This window comes from Mastomys coucha, unplaced genomic scaffold, assembly GCF_008632895.1.
Source record: "Mastomys coucha isolate ucsf_1 unplaced genomic scaffold, UCSF_Mcou_1 pScaffold8, whole genome shotgun sequence".
Taxonomy (NCBI): Eukaryota; Metazoa; Chordata; class Mammalia; order Rodentia; family Muridae; genus Mastomys; species Mastomys coucha.
The window spans coordinates 6,772,708-6,791,443 of record NW_022196914.1 but is presented as its reverse complement, the minus strand read 5'-3'; the positions used below and the strand labels follow the sequence as shown (position 1 = coordinate 6,791,443).

The 18,736-nt window shown below is 38.8% G+C and overlaps 1 protein-coding gene across 1 annotated transcript in view; it reads left to right on the top strand.

The window, feature by feature from the left end:
* Dnajc21 (DnaJ heat shock protein family (Hsp40) member C21) overlaps positions 1–18,290 on the top strand; it is a 23,331-nt gene extending 5,041 nt beyond the window's left edge. The window contains exons 2-12 of the mRNA XM_031359937.1: positions 2,070–2,163; positions 3,898–4,021; positions 4,239–4,361; positions 4,889–5,193; positions 6,076–6,227; positions 11,175–11,262; positions 12,699–12,857; positions 13,292–13,334; positions 15,168–15,340; positions 17,282–17,357; positions 17,817–18,290. Of these exons, the coding sequence (XP_031215797.1) occupies positions 2,070–2,163; positions 3,898–4,021; positions 4,239–4,361; positions 4,889–5,193; positions 6,076–6,227; positions 11,175–11,262; positions 12,699–12,857; positions 13,292–13,334; positions 15,168–15,340; positions 17,282–17,357; positions 17,817–17,984 (1,505 nt within the window). The 3' untranslated portion in view covers positions 17,985–18,290. The remainder of the gene's footprint in view (positions 1–2,069; positions 2,164–3,897; positions 4,022–4,238; positions 4,362–4,888; positions 5,194–6,075; positions 6,228–11,174; positions 11,263–12,698; positions 12,858–13,291; positions 13,335–15,167; positions 15,341–17,281; positions 17,358–17,816) is intronic.
* Positions 18,291–18,736: the final 446 nt, after the last annotated feature.

The following is an 18,736-nucleotide window of genomic DNA, read 5'->3' as shown; positions in this document are numbered from 1 at the left end:
GTTAGGGCACACTGTAACCAGGACCACCCAGCAGGTGGGTTAGGGCACTCTGTAACCAGGACCACCCAACAGGTGGGTTAGGGTACACTGTAACAAGGACCACCCAGGCCCACACCTTTTCACAGAACAGTGATTTTCCAGGAAGCATCACTTAGTAAACTTGCCTTTGCATCTTATTTTAGTTACTTTTCTATTGCTTTGATAACATGCTAAGACCAAGGCAACTTAGAGAAAAAAGAGTTTATATTGTGTGTGTGGTTTCAGATGGCTGAGCAGCAGTGGCAGGTGGCTAGAGCAGCAGCTAAGAGCTCACATTTAGGTCTTCAAGTAGGAGGCAGGTAGAACTAACTCAAAATGGTCCTAGTCTTCAAACCTCAAAGCTGGCCTCAAGTAACACATCCCCTCCAACAAGTCCACACCTCCTAATCCTTTCCAAACAGTTCCACCAACTGGGACCAAGTATTCAAACATTTGAGCCCATGGAAGGCATTCTTAGCCAGAACACAGTTGATTGGCTGATGCTGGCTGTCTTCAAATGGGTATACTCTGAAAGGGGCATCATGGAAAGTGAGTTCTATATACAAAGGAATATACAAAGTCCTATATACAAAGGAATAGATAGCAGTTGGAAATTATTTTTAGTTAATGTAAGACTACTTTTAGTTTCACAGGATAAAAGAGTCATGGCAAACTGCTATGCTTGGAAGAATGTTAGTGTTAGGTATTTGGCAGAAAGCCACTTGTATGGCTTGGGATCAGGCGCTGCTGACAAATAAGAGGAGGCACAGTGTTCTCCCCAGCCATGGAGACAAATAGGAAGGCTGCATGGCTGTTTGAAGGGAACACATTCTGTCATATCTTAAACTCTTAGAAGACAAGTACTGAGTAGTAGTAGCTTAAAGAACTTGATGTGTTCCATGTTAGATTCAAAAATTAATTTATGGATGTATTATCCACATATGATAGAACAAAATTACCAAAGCCTTAGGGTTTAAATAACAAACAGAAAAACTGCTGTGTATCAGTTCATTATGCAACTCTGAGGGTTCTGAAGCATAGAATGTGGGAGTGGCTTAGCTTATAGCTTCTGCTGAGGCTATCTCACCACTGTTGGGAGGACCTGCTTCCAGATTCATGGGTATGATTGTTGGCTCCCACCATTTGTTCCCTCCTACCCTCTGTTCTTTATTCCTTGAACTTCATTCCTTGAAGCTATCTGAGTTCTTCACACTGTCACATGAGTATTCCTGGAGACTGCAAGAGCCCAGAATGGAGGTTGCTGTCCAGTCCAGTCTCATCTCATACCACACCTTTCTTTCCTTCTGCACCTGCTGTTGGTCAGACCAGCACTGCTGAAGAGGGACTTAAACAAGAGTTAAGCAGAGAGCACTGCTGCTGCCATTTGCAGGCAAAGTTGCTTTTGAGTTTTGCAGTTAAGGAAGCATGACCAAGAAAAGGATAATTAGCACGTGCATGCAAAAAGGTGCACATGTGGGGTCAGAGGACAGATGGTAGGAGTGGATTCTTTCTTTTCTACCATGTGGGTCTCAGTGATTGAACTCAGGCTGTCCAGCTTGATGGGCAACATCTTTATCCTTTATCTATTGTACCGTGTTGGCAGCCCTTACTATTTAAAATTTATATATATTTTGATATTGATATAAGGTTTAACAATGTAACCTTTACTGGCCTGGAACTAGCTATACTAAGCTGGTCTTGAATTCTGAGCTCCAATTGCTTGTGTTGTCCAAGTGCTGAGGTTAAAGATGCACACCATGCCAAGCTTATTCAAAAGAAAAGTATATAAGTGTACACACACACACACACATCTGCAGACATGTGGGTATATGGCATATGTACAGGTATGCCATGGAGGGTACATGGAGATCATTTGTAGGCCAGAGGAAGAACAGCTTACAAGGTCCAGTTTATCACTCTGCCATACAGGTTCCAGAGTTGAATTCAGGTCTTCAGGCTTGGGAACAAGCACCTTTCCCCTCTTAGCCATTTTGATGGCCTGTGCGTCTACTTTTTTTTATGACTAAATTTCTGTGACTTTATTTTAACAGATAAAAATCTGGATAATGCTGCAGAAGCAGCGGAGCAGTTTAAATTAATCCAAGCTGCATACGATGTCTTAAGTGACCCTCAGGAAAGAGCGTGGTAAGTATTGCGTTGCCACTTTTATCTGTGTTTAATTTGTTAGCAGGAATGGTCGTAAGAGGTTATTGGTTTCTTAACAGTTTAACACACTGAGTGGATGGGAGTGCCCTAAAGCATCTGTCACCTCTTCGTTATGTAAAGTGCAGTATGTGGGCAGGAAGGAACTTAGGGGATGCTTATTCCAACTGTCTGGTGTTATCCACAAAGCAAGTCTGGTGATGGTACATAGCTTTAACTCAGAGGCTGCAAGTGGTTTCTCTTAAAGGAGTGGAATTCCTTTAGTGTATGATCAGTTCATTGTTACACAAGAAGGAAGTTTGTTCTTCGTAGCAATTCTTTTTTTTTTTTAAACATTTATTTATTTCTTTTTTTTATTAGAAAATTTTCTTTATTTACATGTAAATTTCTCCTTTCCCAGTTCCCTTCCAAAAGTAATTCTTATTTTAATTATTTTAATGTAAGAATTACAATTCATTTCTATAGAGCCCTTGAATAAATTTTATTGTACAAATAGGTCCTTTTAACAAAGATGAGCTCATAATACAGTTTCTTTTTGTAACCAGAATTTGTTTGAGGTTCTGAATTTTCAGCGTGTAGGCCCTGCTACAAATGAATAGATTTTGAACTCAGATGTAATTGTGAAAAATCCTGCTCCTAATAAGGTGTTGCTGTGAAAGTCATCTGCTTAAACTCTGTACAGCATACTCACTCTCAAAAGAGAAAGGTTTAATTACAAGGAAATTTTGTACAAATTTTCTTAAACCTCATAGAAGAGCTTAAACTTTTCTCTGACCAATGATTTTGAAATTCCAAACTAAAGCCAGATGTATGCAGATGCCTGTTGTCTCTTCATATGGTCCCTGTCCTGAAGAATTTCCCTGGACTACTTAGTGAGGGAGTTTCAGGCCATCTTGGGCTATATAGGGAAATCTTCTCTCCAAAAACCAAACAAAACTGTTTGCCTTCCTTTACAGTATTGGTATCCCATGTGGCTTCTTTTTACTTAGTCCTCCTCTAAATCGTAGATGGTCTCATTTTCCTCTAAAGCTCCCGCCTGCTTATTTTCCTGTTGCCTGGTGCTTGTTACCATTTCGAGGTGAGGAACCCAGCCTTTGCAGTAGAAGTGACCTGACTTTGAATTCTGGTCTTGCTGGTTATGGACTTTATGATGATGAACAATAAATGTTAATATTACTGAACTTTAGTTTCCTGCCATATCAAGCAAGGATGGTAATAAATACTATTACAGACTTTTTGTGAAGAGCAAATTGTAGTGTGTGTGTGTGTGTGTGTGTGTGTGTCTGTGTGTCTGTGTGTCTTAGCTGAAGTTTATATAAATACAAGTAAGTTTTTCAGGTAAATGATGGTAAATTCCCAGGTCATAAATATATACTTAAGGACTATGTTATATTCAATACTGTACCATTTAGCAGTTCTCTTTCCTATGGATTTCAGCTACCTGTTGAGGAAGAGTCTAGAATTCCTAGTTGATAGAGGCTATTATTATATATAGTATTAGAAATTGCAGCTATGATTTTAATCTTCAGTTCCTGAAAGACTTCCAAGTATTTTAATTGTCTGATTTCTTTAAAGCCGTGAGGTTATGAGTTGTCATGTTGAGATATGCACTATTATGCTAGCTGATTGAGAAGGGCAGAGTCTGTGTGAAATTTTACATAATTGCATTTAAATAAATCCTTATTTGTCCAGCCCTTTTCACTTTTGAATTTTCAGGTATGATAACCATAGAGAGGCCTTACTTAAAGGAGGGCTTGATGGGGAATATCAAGACGACAGCTTAGACTTGCTTCATTACTTCACAGTTACCTGTTATTCTGGTTATGGGGACGATAAAAAGGTAAGATAGGAAAACTTCTACTTTCTCCTCAAGTGGTTAAGTAAAACTCAAATGTGGGGCTATATAGAAAGTGAATGCACATCTGTTCGTGTTTAAGCTGTGGGCATGTGTGGATAAAGGTCACTTGAGGTAGTGAGCTGGGACTTGTCCTGCCTTAGCACTAAATCCTGTTTTCCGTGGTTCATTGGGCTTTTGGCCTTGTTTTGTTTTGTTTTAGGGTTTCTATGCAGTGTACCGTGATGTCTTTGAGCTGATTGCAAAAGAAGAACTGGAGTGTATGGCAGAGGGAGATGCTGAGGATTTTCCAACCTTCGGCGACTCCCAGAGCAACTATGACACGGTGAAAGAAAAACTACCTTGCATCTGACTCTCTGGGCTTCTCTCTAGGGGTTTTCTATGTGTACAAGAAATCATCTTGTCTCCCGTCCTGTGTTTCTTCCTCCCTTTCGCTGGAGCTTGTACCTGTTCTCATAGTGCCGACTGTTGACTTGTTCTCTCTGTGGTTGTAGTAGTCTCTTTCTACAGTCTTTCTAGCCAGCGAGACTCTTTCTTTTCTAAATCTGCCTAGGAGAATGAATGTCTTTTCCTGGAAAGTCTTTAAGAGAACTGTCTGTCTTGTCCAGTGATGAATAATGTTAGTGTCTGAGGGTCTAGAGTTGTGCTTTAGTGGTATAACATTCACAAAAGCCTTAGATTCTGTCCCCAGCACTGCAATAGTTAAAAAAAAGCACACAACAGAAATAATCTTAGATACATGAGAAGAAAGCTAGAAGATATTTTATTCCTTAATTTTTTCTGCCTTTTTAAAGAAACTTAAGTAAAAACAAGATAATTCTACCCATTTTTTTTTTTTTTTTTTGACACTAGGTGGTCCACCCTTTCTACGCTTACTGGCAGAGTTTCTGCACACAAAAGAATTTTGCCTGGAAGGAAGAATATGATACTAGGCAAGCCTCGAACCGCTGGGAAAAACGAGCGATGGAAAAAGAAAACAAAAAAATTCGAGACAAAGCAAGGAAAGAGAAAAACGAACTGGTGCGCCAGCTTGTAGCCTTCATTCGTAAACGAGATAAGAGAGTGCAGGCGCATCGGAAGCTTGTGGAGGAACAGAATGCAGAGAAGGCGAGGAAGGCAGAGGAGATGAGGAGGCAGCAGAAGCTGAAGCAAGCCAAGTATGCAGTCTGGAACTAGTTCCTCTCTGCTGATGTGGGTCGGTGTGGATGTCAGTAGGGTGGCCAGCAAGGTAGAGCGTGTCCAAAGGGAGCCACCACGAAGCTTCCATGTTAAGTTTGGCTATCATCCTGGCCTAAAGCTTATAACATAATTTTTCTTCTTTTTAAAAAATCTGAATTCTGGCCTTGTTTCTTTACCTACTATGTAAACATCTAGGTTTTTGTTTACATGTTTTCCTTCAGAGGCCCTTTATACTTGAGGTCTTTTATCTCTACTAAAGTTTGTTAGCAACTAGTGTTACTTGAATTCTTACTCTGTGGAACAGTCTGTTCAAATGCTTTTCTGCTTTTTCATGTGAGGAAATGAGGCCTTGTAGCTGGTAAGTCACAGCTGGGAATGGAGTTTAAGAAGTCTAACCCAGAGCCCTGCTTTTTAAAAAATATTTTTTTTTAACTTTAAAAAATTCATTTTGTATGTGTGGGACCCTTGTGTGGAGAGGGCAGCTTTCATGGATCAGTTCTTTCCTTCTGTTATGTGGGCTTCAGATTCTCAGGCCTGACAGCAAGTTTGTTTTCCTGCTGAACCGTCTATCAAACTACAAAGCCTTGCTATTAGCTAACATGCAATATCTTGTACTGGTTTTGATACTTAACACTTAAAATATCTTTACCTGAAAACCTGAAGACTTTGAGTTGCTGAAGGTTATATTTCAAGTCCTATTAGCAGAGCAGTTAAAACCAGCTAGGTGCCAGTGACTTCGCACCAATCCTAGTTGAGAGTGGACGGTTGTTTTCCTCTCATTGGCAGCATCGGGGGATTCTCGATAGGGTTAGTTTTAGACCTGTTCTTTCCAGTGGAATTGAGGCTCTGCTTGTGTCTAGGCTGGCAGAGCAGTACAGAGAGCAGAGCTGGATGACTATGGCCAATTTGGAGAAGGAGCTCCAGGAGATGGAAGCAAGGTACGAAAAGGAGTTTGGAGATGGATCAGATGAAAACGAAGTGGAAGAACAGGAGCCCAAAGATGGATTAGATGGTAATGTTTCTTGTTAGATTAAGTAATTTTGGAAAATAAATGTTATTGTGTGTACTTAGATGCCTACAGTATGGCCCAAGTGTAAGAAACTAGAGAACAGAAGAACAAATGAAAACTCAGAGAGCATCTGACGTATATACTTAATGGTACAGGGCCAAAATCCTGTTTTCTAGACCAAACTAGAAATTGGGAGTTCTAACAGGCAATCAAAGAACATTTCGTTAAGCATTTTGTTTGCTGTTTGTTTGTTTGTTTTTCTAGATAGGTTTTTTTCTGTATAGACCTGGCTGTCGCTAGAATTAGGTCTGTGGACCAGCTGGCCTCAAACTCAGGGATCTGCCTGTTTCTGCCTCTGGAGTCCTGGGATTAAAGGCGTGCACCACCATGCCTGGCAAGTTTTAATATCTCTTTTAGGACATAATTGTTGCATAGGAGTATGTTTGTCGTATTCCTCCCTCCCACTTACAACTTAGGGAAAGGTACTTTTCTCTACTTACATTATTAGAGTGCAGACATTGAGTATGTATTTTAACAGGTACGGTTTAGGCCTTTGAGAACTACTGAACTGGAATCCTGATTTTCTCATGATTACTAGCTCTTCCATCCACAAAACTGATCTGAATAGAGTTCCCTAATTTTACTCATTTATAAATTGTAGATTTTCTTTTTTTTTTCTTTTTTTTTTTCTTTTGGTTTTTCTTGAGACAGGGTTTCTCTGTATAGCCCTGGCTGTCCTGGAACTCATTCTGTAGACCAGGCTGGCCTCGAAATCCGCCTGCCTCTGCCTCCTAAGTGCTGGGATTAAAGGTGTGTGCCACCACTGCCCAGCTAAACTGTAGATTTTCAGACAAGTAACTCAGATGACATCTTTTTTCCCAAAATGGTTTGAGTATGAATGGTTTATTAATGAGTCAAATAGTATGTACTTTGAAAGCATAGAACACTATAAATGTGAAATGATTTAATTGCATTTCTATAATTTATGAAGTCTTTTTACATACAAGACCTTACCTGGTCTTCAGAAAATATTCTTTAAGTGGAGATTTTGCTAATGGAATTATCTTCATTTAACTAGTGAGAAGAGTAGGAGTGTGACATTGTGGGATATGTCTGAGAACATATGAGTACTTTTTAAAAAATCCAGATTTTTCTTTTTCTACTTTTCTTTTTTTTCTTTTTTAAAGATTTATTGATTTTATGTATATAAGTACATTATAGCCATCTTCAGACACACTAGAAGAGGGCATCTGATCCCATTACAGATGGTTGTGAGCCACCATGTGGTTGCTGGGATTTGAACTCAGGATCTCTGGAAGACCAGTCAGTGCTTTTAACTACTGAGTCATCTCTCCAGCCCCTCTATTTTTCTTTTAATTACAGTTTTTTTTTTTTTTACAGTCTAGTCTTGCTCCCCTCCCATTCTGGCCTCCCACAGTTCATCATCCCATTCCTCCTCCCACCTGTCTCCCATTCCTCCTTCCTCCCATCCAAGAGGATGACACCACACCAGGCCTCCCCACTCCCTGGGTCCTCAAGTCTCTTGAGGGTTAGGTGCATCTTATCTCACTGAGGCCAAACCAGGCAGTCCTTCGCTGTATATGTGTTGCAGGCCTTGGACCAGCTCATATGTATGCTGCCTGGCTGGTAGCTCAGTGTCAGAGAGATCTCAGAGGTCCAAGTTAGTTGAGACTGCTGGTCTTCCTATGGGGTAGCCCTCCTCAGTTTCTTCCAGCTTTTTCCTAATTCAACCTGAATTCAGTCCATTGGTTGGGTGTAAATACCTGTGTCTGTTTCAGTCAACTGCTTTTTGGGCCTCTCAGAGGATAGCCATGCTAGACTCCTGTCTGTAAGCACACCATAGCATCAGTAATAATGTCAGGCCTTGGAGCTTCCCCTTGAGATGGATCCCTAGTTGGGTTGGTCATTGGACTGCCTTTCCTTCCCTCAGTCTCTTCTCCATTTTTGTCCCTGTAGTTCTTTTAGTCAGGAACAATTCTGGGTCATAATTTTTGTCTGTGGGATGGCAGCTCCATTCCTCCACTTGATGTCCTGTCTTTCTACTAGAGGTGGATCCTACAAGTTCCTTTTCCCCTCTGTTGGGCATTTTATCTAAGGCACCTCCCTTTGAGTCCTGAGAGTCTCTTACCTTCTAGGTCTCTGGTACTTTCTAGATGGTCTCCTCACTTTCTACCCCCTGTGGTTGCATATTTCCATTCATTCTGCTGGCCCTCAGGGCTTCTCTTCTGTCCCCAACCCAATACTTGCTCTTGTTCCCTTTTTTACCCCCCTCCCTCTGCCTCCCATGATTATTTTCTTCTCCCTCCCAAGTGAGATTGAAGCATCCTCACTTGGGCCCTTCTGCTTGTTAACCTTGAGTTGTTTAGATTGTATCCTAGGTATTCTGTACTTGTTTAGCTAATATCCACTTATTAATGAGTACATACATGCATGTCCTTTTGGGTTAGAGTTACCTCACTCAGGATGATATTTTCTAGTTCTATCCATTTGCCTGCAAAACTTATGATGTCCTCGTTCTTTTTGTTTGTTTGTTTTTGTTTTTTTTTGAGACAAGATTTCTTTGTATAGCCCTGGCTGTCCTGGAACTCACTCTGTAGACCAGGCTGGCCTCGAACTCAGAAATCCACCTGCCTCTGCCTCCCAAGTGCTGGGATTAAAGGCATGAGCCACCACTGCCCAGCAATGTCCTCTTTTTTAATAGCTGAATAGTATTCCATTGTGTAAATGAACCACATTTTCTGTATCCGTTCTTCCATTGTAGGACATCTGGGTTGTTCCCCGTATCTGTTCAATATAGTGCTTGAAGTCCTAGCTAGAGCAATAAGACAATAAAAAGAGATCAAGGGGATACAAAGATCAAAGGGAATTGGCAAAGAAGAAGTCAAGGTGTCACTGCAGATGATATGATAGTATACATGAGCAATCCCATACATTGTGCCAGATACTTCTAGAGCTGATAAACAATTTCAGCAAAGTGGCTAGATATAACTCAAATAAATCAGTAGCCTTCCTTTACACAAATGATAAATGGGCTGAGAAAGAAAATAGGGAAACAACACTCTTCACAATAGTCACAAATAATGTAAAATATCTTGGTGTAACTCTAACCAACAAGAGAAAGACATATATGACAAGAACTTCAAGTCTCTCAAGAAAGAAATTGAAGAAGACCTCAGAAAATGGAGAGATCTTCCATGTTCATGGATTGGTAGAATTGACATAGTAAAAATGGCCATGCTACCAAAAGCAATCTACAGATTCAATGCAATCCTCACCAAAATTCCAGCACAAATCTTCAAGGACATGGAAAGAGCAATTCTCAATTTCATATGGAAAAACAAAAAACCCAGGGTAGCTAAAAGAATTCTTAACAATAGAACAACTTCTGGGTGAATCACCATCCCTGACCTCAAGCTGTAGTACAGAGCAATTGTGATAAAAACTGCATGGTATTGGTACAGAAACAGACAGGTCAATCAGTGGAATAGAATTGAAGACCCAGAAATAAACCCACACACTTACGGACACTTGATCTTTAACAAGCTAAACAATAAATGGTTTAGCTGGCAGTCTGTATGTAGAAAAAAGATTTTTCTGCTTTAAAGACAGAATTTTTGTTAAATGTTTGATGTATTAAAGATGATTCCATTCATGTGAAATGCTGGAAGTTGATGTGACATGACATGACATTGTGGCCCTGCCTTCTCCCTCCAGTTTACTTTAGCACTTGGAGTGACTTTCAGTCAAGTATGGTCTGAACATGTTAAATGGAATAATTCAGAAATAAGTCCTCTACATTTTAAATTCTGCCTAGGCATGTGAAATGTGATGAAATCTTGCACTGTCCCATTCTAACTACAGAGTGTGTGTACATTACATACCTCCCTAGTCACTGAGTAGCTCTTCCTCACTTACTAGCCAAGTAGATGTCAGCTCATTTGTGATGGTTTCATAGAAGTTTATGTAATGATGGCTCCCAAACATGAAAGTATGGATGCTGACATGGAATATACCAAAGAGAAGCTATAAAGAGCTTCCTTTAAATGGGAGGAAAGGGAAAAGTATAGATACTGAGGCTGCCAAAGTGTCCAGGAAGAATGAGGTTATCAGAAATTGAAGCAGACCGTCGGGCTTCAAAGGATAAAGCTGTAGCTTTATACACATTTTGTAAGTATGGAGCTAAAATGGCACAGGAAGTAAGTATTTGGTTCTGTACTGTAGTTAGGCATCCTTTGTTAAGGGATTTGCTGAAATTCGCATTGCCCAAAGGACATAGGATGTGTATTTTGGCTATTAATAATTTGAGTCAGATTGTCTTTCAGAATCATTTCTGTCTGCAAAGAACCAGAATGTGGAATATGAGACATTGTGGCATCCTTATTGATATAACTCTGAAATAATCATTGAACTTATTTTTTTTTAAGTAGAAAGTAAGTCTGTGGAGAGTCCCACTTAAGGTTTGTCACTTAAAGCTTATAGATGGTCTTGACAGCAGTTGCTGTGCTGTAATAGGCCTCAGTTTATAATAAAAAGATTTGCAAAAACAGTGCTGAACTTACATGTAATAATTTGGCAGTGTGAGAGTGCTATAAACTAAGCTGGAATGTGTTGGGGTAGCTCAAAGTGTGTTTGAAGCGAATCTCTTTAAAGAAGATTAAAAAAGAACTTATGGTAAAGGCATGGTGGTAGTACTTAGTGGTTTTAGAATTTTCTGACATGTCTGAACAAATTTAAGAAAAGAACTTGAAGGATGAGGTGATTAATTGGAATTCTTCCTTCAAACACAGTGATGCTCAAAGGGGACAACTCAAATACCAACAGCATTTTTTTTTTTTTTGTAAAGGAAAAAAAAATGTTTCTGAGTTGTATGCGCTTTGAGTTCCTTCCTAAGGATGCATTCGTTGTTAACATCTTAGCTTCTTCCCACAGGTAAGGACAGTGATGAGGCCGAGGACGCTGAGCTTTACGATGACCTTTACTGCCCAGCTTGTGACAAATCCTTCAAGACAGAAAAGGCGTAAGTTCCATCTTTGAACTTTCCTTCTGTTTTATAGCATGGTGTTGAGGAGAGTACGGTTGGTGCAGTTTGATCAACAGTACTCCCCACCCTCTGGGCTTTTGTTTGGTACAATAAGAAGAAGCACTTGTGCTTTTAAGCTTGTAGCCATTAACATATTTCAATATTCCTGTGTGCTGTTTCTAGAAATTCATCTATGACAAGTAATGGTTGGCACAGGTGAGGAAGAAATGAGACTAAATATGATCTCTGCACTGTTGGGGTAAAACTCACTTCCACATGGAAGTGCTTTGTCTTGTGGGAACCACTGTAGAGGAAGGAACTGCATGGGAGAGTATGAGAGCCAGTTCACAGGGAAAAGAAGCAAAACTGCAGTCGAGAAGAAAGGGCAAAGATTGTGGGAGTCAGAAGAGAGGGTGCCAGATAACCAGAGGAGAGGTGCTGGGGTAGGGAGAGACGGAGAGGTGCCGGGGTAGGAAGAGGCGCAGGAGAGGTAGAAACAAGAACACAAAGGCAACAAACAGAATGATTTTTACATTTATTTTATTTTGGAAATAATTATAGCTAAAGAAAAGTTAGAAGAATAGCATATGATGCATTCCCTAGCTCGTTACTCACACTGTGTTTGCATGCTTGTTTTGCTCTTTACACACACACACACACAGGCATGTAAACATGCACAAGCATACAGTTTTTTTCCTCAATAATTTGAAAATTACATATATAATGTTTCTCTACATGTAAGAACTCTTTATATAGTTTTTCAGTAGCAAAATAATATTATCACTTTAAGAGGTTGTATCATTGATATGGTAGTTGTACCTAATTTATTGTTCATATTCTAGTTTCATCAGTATATTCTGTATTCCCCATTTTAGTAGAAAATCCGCTAAATGTATGACCAAGCTTATATGTTTAGCCTCTTTTAATCTGGAATTTTTTGTTTGTTTTATCTTGATCTTGTATCCTATTTACAATATAGTAGTCTTATAGTCCTATAAACAACCTGTTTAAAAGAGTATTTCTGGCCGGGTGGTGGTGGCGGTGCACGCCTTTAATCCCAGCACTTGGGAGGCAGAGGCAGGTGGATTTCTGAGTTCGAGGCCAGCCTGGTCTATAGAGTGAGTTCCAGGACAGCCAGGGCTACACAGAGAAACCCTGTCTTGAAAAAAAGGGAACCTAGCAAAGACTTAAAGTTTTAGAATAGAAAAAAAATCATAATAAAAAAATAGAGAATTTGGCAGGAAAATTCATTTAAATAAAAAGGAAATAATGAGGGGAATGCTGGTATGGGAAAAAGAACTCCTTCATGACTCCTCCTGGCAGTCCAGACTTCTGTGTAAAATCCCAATGCACGGCAGCCAGTGTCTGCAGTCTTCCCACAGTGAACCTGTGATTACCATAGTATAACTGCTCACACCAGATTGTTCTTGCAGCATGAAGAATCACGAGAAGTCAAAGAAACATCGGGAAATGGTTGCCTTGTTAAAACAGCAGTTGGAGGAGGAGGAAGAACATTTTTCAGGAGCTCAAATGGATGAAAATGTATTGAATGCCAATTCTGAAGAAGAAATGGAAGACACACCAAAGCAGAAGTAATTCGCAGTATTAAATGCCACTGACAGTTGGGTCACGTTAGAGATAGTATTTATATTTTCTTGAGGAAGCTTGTTCTTCCAGACACCTTAGCTTATGACTTCTTACCTTGCAGCTGTCTGCATCTCCTTCAGGTAGCAGGAGCCTTACAGGGTTAAATGAGTAGACACCTTAGGCTGTTATTTTATAGATTGTGTTATAAATGTATTGAAACCACTTTCCTCCTTATGCAGTTGGCATGCTAATTACTGTTTGTCCAGTGTTCTCTAAAATAATAATAATGGTGAGCATTTTCCTGCCATTTTAATGCTGTATGAGATCATTTCACATTTTTAGTATTTCTTTACCATTCTGTTTCAGTATATTTTATTTTTACTTAGTAAATCTTCACAAAGTTAAATACTTAACATTTTTGATTTACATTTGCTCTTAGGCTTTCTAAAAAACAGAAGAAAAAGAAACAGAAATCAGCACAGGTATGTTGAAAGCTTTTATTATATATCTAACTCCTACAATAAATACATTATAAAAAATACTAGTTGTAGCTTTGAAGTGGACTTGTTTACTTAGTATGCTCTATTAAGGGGGAAGAACTTAACTCATTTTATAAATTGTATAAAAGTAAACTTTATAAATTTTAAAATTAGTGTGTATGTGATATATACATGTATATATCTATGGATGTGTATGCTTTTACATCCATACACTTTTGGATGCCAGAGGAAGATGTTAAGTATCTTCTTTGATCACTTTTTGCCTTGTTCCTTTAAGGCAGAGTCTGCCACTGAACCTGAAGCTGTATTTTTCAAGTAGGTTGGAAGCCAGCAAGTCCTTGGGATCCTCTTCTCCCCCACCTCTCCACCCCACACAGTATTGGGCTTCTGTGCATATAGACAGTGCCCATTTTGTTCTGTAGTACAGGGGGGTCTGAACTCAGGTCTTCAGGTTGGTTCTGCATGTGTTCATCACCCTCTGAACAATGTCTTCAGTCCTATAAAATATTCAAAAGGAAGTGAAATGCTTTCAGGATTTATTGCATTTTCCTCCTTGTATGCCTGTAATTACTGTTGTATACTTGAAGTTTTTTGCATGTAGAACTCACCTGATAGGAATTAACTGAGTGCCATTATGTTTAAATTAACATATATCTGATGTTAGGGTTTTTCAGTCAAGATAACAATTACATTCTGGACATAGGAAAATCTGGGTGTTGGTCATTGTATATCTAAATTTAATCTATCATGGACAGTTTTAATCTTTGATTTTAAAGAATAATTTTGTTGTATGTAATAGTCTTATTTAAAATGGATAAAAGACCTTAATGTGGACCTGAATCAAAGACCTGATATGTGGACTTCTCTGAGATTAGCTTTGTTCTGAGAGAAATATGGCAGAGACTCTTACCTCCCTGCCACTTGCTTGAGTTAGTTCAAGAGGAAAAGCGTGTGTGTTACGGAGAGTGCACATGGGTGTTAGTGTGCAAACATGGCGAGCTGTTACTCAGAATAAACCAAAGTTACACTCTATAATGTTTGCCAGACACCCTTTGTTCGTGATTTCTTACTGCTTATCCTGACTGTAAAAGTAATGTTTCATTGCAATCTAAGACAGTCATCTTGGATTCTCCTATAGGGATCACTTAATTCAAATTAAGTTAAGTTAATTAAATTGTGACTGAGCTGTGTGTATAACTGTTCATTTCGTTTTTGCTATACATTGTTTTCACACTATTACATGAATATCATTAGAAATATAGGTTAAATTTACTTCTCATATCCACATATTTACTTAACACTTTCTCTAATATCTCTGTAAAGCACATTTGGGGATTTGTAAATTTGCAAGTTTTAGAAACATACCACAACTCATTATGTAGGGCTAACTGCCTGCTACGCAGTAGGAAGACCTGAATTTAGCTTTCCAATACTCATGGTAAAGAAAAATAAAAGCATGGTTGCATATATCTATAATCTGTACCAGGAGGGCACATGCAAGCAGCTCCCTGGAACTAGCAGGTAAGCCAGTCTAGCCCGTTAGTGAGCATCAGGTTCAGTGAAAGACCTTGTCACAAAAAGATAGAGGATGATCATAGAAGGCTCCTGATGCCTGCTTTTGGCCTCCACATGTGCACATGCACATACGCACACACTACACATATATGCACCACACACACACACACACACACATACACGTATGAAAATGAGGCCGTTAGATTGGTTTTCTTTAAGAAAAATGGGCTGGAGCGATGGCTCAGCAGTTAAGAGCATTGACTGTTAGTTTGGTTTTGTAATGGCTTTTATGTTCCCTAGAATTTTGATGAGAGTTTGAATGAAAATGGAACTGAAGAAGGAGAAAAGATTGATCCAGAAGAGACTAAGTCAAATGAAGACAACGCCAAAGAATTAGAAAATAGGCCCCAAGAAAATATCTGTATTACAGAGACCACAGAAGCCTGTGAGGATCCAAAAAGTGAAGCTAAAAGGTAAGGCAGAGTTTCCTGTTATCTCCCAACTACTGAGTACTTAGTGTAAAGTCATCAGGAGTGGTAAACCTCCTCTCGTGTTCCTAACTACTGAGTACTTAGTGTAAAGTCATCAGGAGTGGTAAACCTCCTCTCGTGTTCTTAACTACTGAGTACTTAGTGTAAAGTCATCAGGAGTGGTAAACCTCCTCTCGTGCCTGAGGTAGTTGTAAACTGCAATTGTGTGTACATAGCCACACAGACACAAACAGATGTATGAGGTGACATTGCGCTATCACTATGGCAACAATAATAATCACCATGGTCATTACTAGGTCAAGAGTCTAGTTCCATGGGCCTATTCCATAATGATGCTCTGGACTATTCAGTGGACATAGGACTGAGCCAGAGGTGGTGCTGTAGGTCTGAACTCTTCCTGTGTCTAGAGCAAAAGTGGTTTTTTCTTCCCATGTGGCTTCTGCATGCATATTCACTTGGGAATGATAAAAGACTCTTGGCTTCAGCAACCACTAATAACAGTTCAGTTTTCTCATTTTACTGATGTGAGAAGATTTCTTAACTGCTGAAGAATAGCAGAGCTGGAGACGTCTCATGGATCCATCTAATCCTCCACCAGCTAATTTGCAAACAGTGAGACTGTTAACTCATCAGTGCTGCTCTTGGAGGGATGTTCATAGAAGTGCTTCATTCTACCATTCCCTAGCAGTTAAGAAGTCAGGTGAACTCTCTTTCTTGTTAGTATGCTCAAGCTGGTCTCAAACTTGCAGTCCTCCTGCCTCAGCACCCCCACTTTGTTTTTAATGAAGTACACCATGCCTACCTGTAATCTGAGCACATGTCACACAGCAGAGCGCAGATTAGCGCTCACAGAGGAAACTGGTTGAGAGGAATGTTCAGGATTCAGGCAGAGTAGGAGGAGCCTGATGTTAGTGGCTGGTGCTGTGATTTTTGGTTCAAAGGGTACTTGGGGAACACACCAGATTAGCAGAAGGACATTATTTTTGTATTCTTTATTTCTTTGCTAGCATATAAAACAAGTTTGTTTTATGACATTTTCATACATTGTACTTTTTTCATAGTTACTCCAGATACCATTTTTAATAAAAGCAAAATTTCTTAGTATGTAATGAATTAATTTTATGAAAAATGTATATAATATTTTTATTCTCATTTCACTATGGAACTGTTGAAATGTTTGTTACAGACTTCATCAAGTTCAGCAAGTTGTTAGTTGGCATGGTAGCTAACACCAGTAATCCTAGCCTTCAGGAGGTTGAGGCAGGATGGTTGGCAGGAATTTGAGGGCAACCTGGTCTACAAAGTAAGTTCCAGGCTAACCTGGGTATAGTGCGATGCATGTTTTAAAAACTAAAATAACTACTAAAAAAGCAATAAGCTAGAGAAAAAAACCAATTTAGTTAATATTATAGGACACTCAATATCATGTACTAGTGTGATCAGCACTGGTTGTAAAGGAAGTGTCAGTGTGCAATGCGCTCCTTTTTGATAGAAATACCATACATGGGTGGAGAGACGGATCACTTAAGAGCATTGACTGCTCTTCCAGAGATCCTGAGTTCAATTCCCAGCAACCATGTGGTAGCTCACAACCATCTGTAATGCCTTCTGGTGTGTCTGAAGACAGCTACAGTATACTCATATAAATAAATAAACCTGCCAAAAAATACTATACATAAATACATAAGAATGTTTTGGGGGCATTGATTTAGCTTTTGTTTTAAGTAAATTCTTTAGTTTTGTGCCAAATTTAATTTTTACCTATCAGGTTGTTTTTTAAAGCTCTTTTTGACACGTGAAAATTAACTAAATTAGTCATTAAAGTGAATAAATCAGCTTGACGCATACATTTAGTCTTTGGAAGTAGATGACAACTAGAAAGGATTTTTACTTTTGTATTACATAAAATAATTTATTTTCCAGTGTTCCAAAATCCAAAGGCAAGAAAACCAAAGATGTGAAAAAATCTGTCAAAGTTCCTGCTGAACCACAACCAGTGGTAGGTCAAACCATACTCAGGCTCCATGGTGCCCTTGTTCATGTCTTAATGGTGTTAGTCGGTATCTATGAGCTTTCCAAGAATGAACTAGAATTTATATGGAATTCTGTTTCTCTACCTAGTTATAAATTCTATAAAAATATATACAAATTGGAAGTACTAGATACTGGCAAAGTTACTATTTCATTTTCTATGACTATAATCTAAGAAAGACTTTGGGGATAAGAGTTCTGTGTGTTAAGTTGTGAAGATTAGCTGTGAAGCACAGACTCTTATAGTCTATACAGTGAAAGCTGTTGACAGTCTGGGCCTTCAGAGTTGATATTGCTTGTTGGTTTATCTTCTGAGAACACCTGCCTTTTGGTAGCTGTCAGATTTGCATTTCTTTGATGTTTAACAAGTCATGTAACACTTGTATCAGCTTACCACGTGCTCTGATGTGCTTTCCCCCTCTCTCAGAGTGATGTCCTCATCAGCTGTGCAACTTGCCACAGTGAATTTCCATCCCGGAATAAACTGTTTGATCATCTAAAGGCTACTGGTCATGCAAGAGCACCTTCAGCAGCAGCATCTTTAAACAGTGTAACTAGTAGTAGAAACAAGAAAGAAAAGCGTAGAAATAGATAGGAATTCTGTTAATTCTTTTTTTTTTTTTTTAACTGTCTCTAGATCTGGAACCAAAAACTGAACTGAAATAATCTAGAGTTAAAATTTCAGTGATCTGCAATTCATTGCATTGTGGAAGATTATTTTTATCTTATAAAGACATTTTTTGTTTAATATATATTTTTAAACATTTCATTAGTGGTTGAATTCTACTTTGCCATCTGAATTCACTTGAATGTTTCATGACAGGTAAATATTATAAATGTGTATCTGGATTTCTCATGTGAACAGAAATGTACAGGGAAAATTAAATTATTTTGACACATACATGTGCCCTTCTGCTTCAGTGTTTTAATTCTGGAATGTCTTCATTTACTGTTATTTTCATTGTATTTTGTGATTTCTTAAATACTCTGATCTCTTTTAAAAACATCTTTTCACATTTGATACCATGACTTTAGTTCAGATTATAAAATTCTGTATAAATGACCAGTATTCAGTTCCATGCTACTTTTTCCTTTAAGTTTAGTTAGAGCTAAGTGACATACATAGTTTGGTTCAAGAACAGTGTCTCTGTGGTTTAGCTGTGCGTATGTAGTCGGTTATACTGGTAATAATCAATAGGAATGTTAGAATTGTGGTATGTTGATGTAGTCTGATATACTGGTAATAATAGGAATGTTGGAATTGAGGTATGTTGATGTAGTCTGATATACTGGTAATAATCAATAGGAATGTTGGAATTATGATGTGTTGATGTAGTCTGATATACT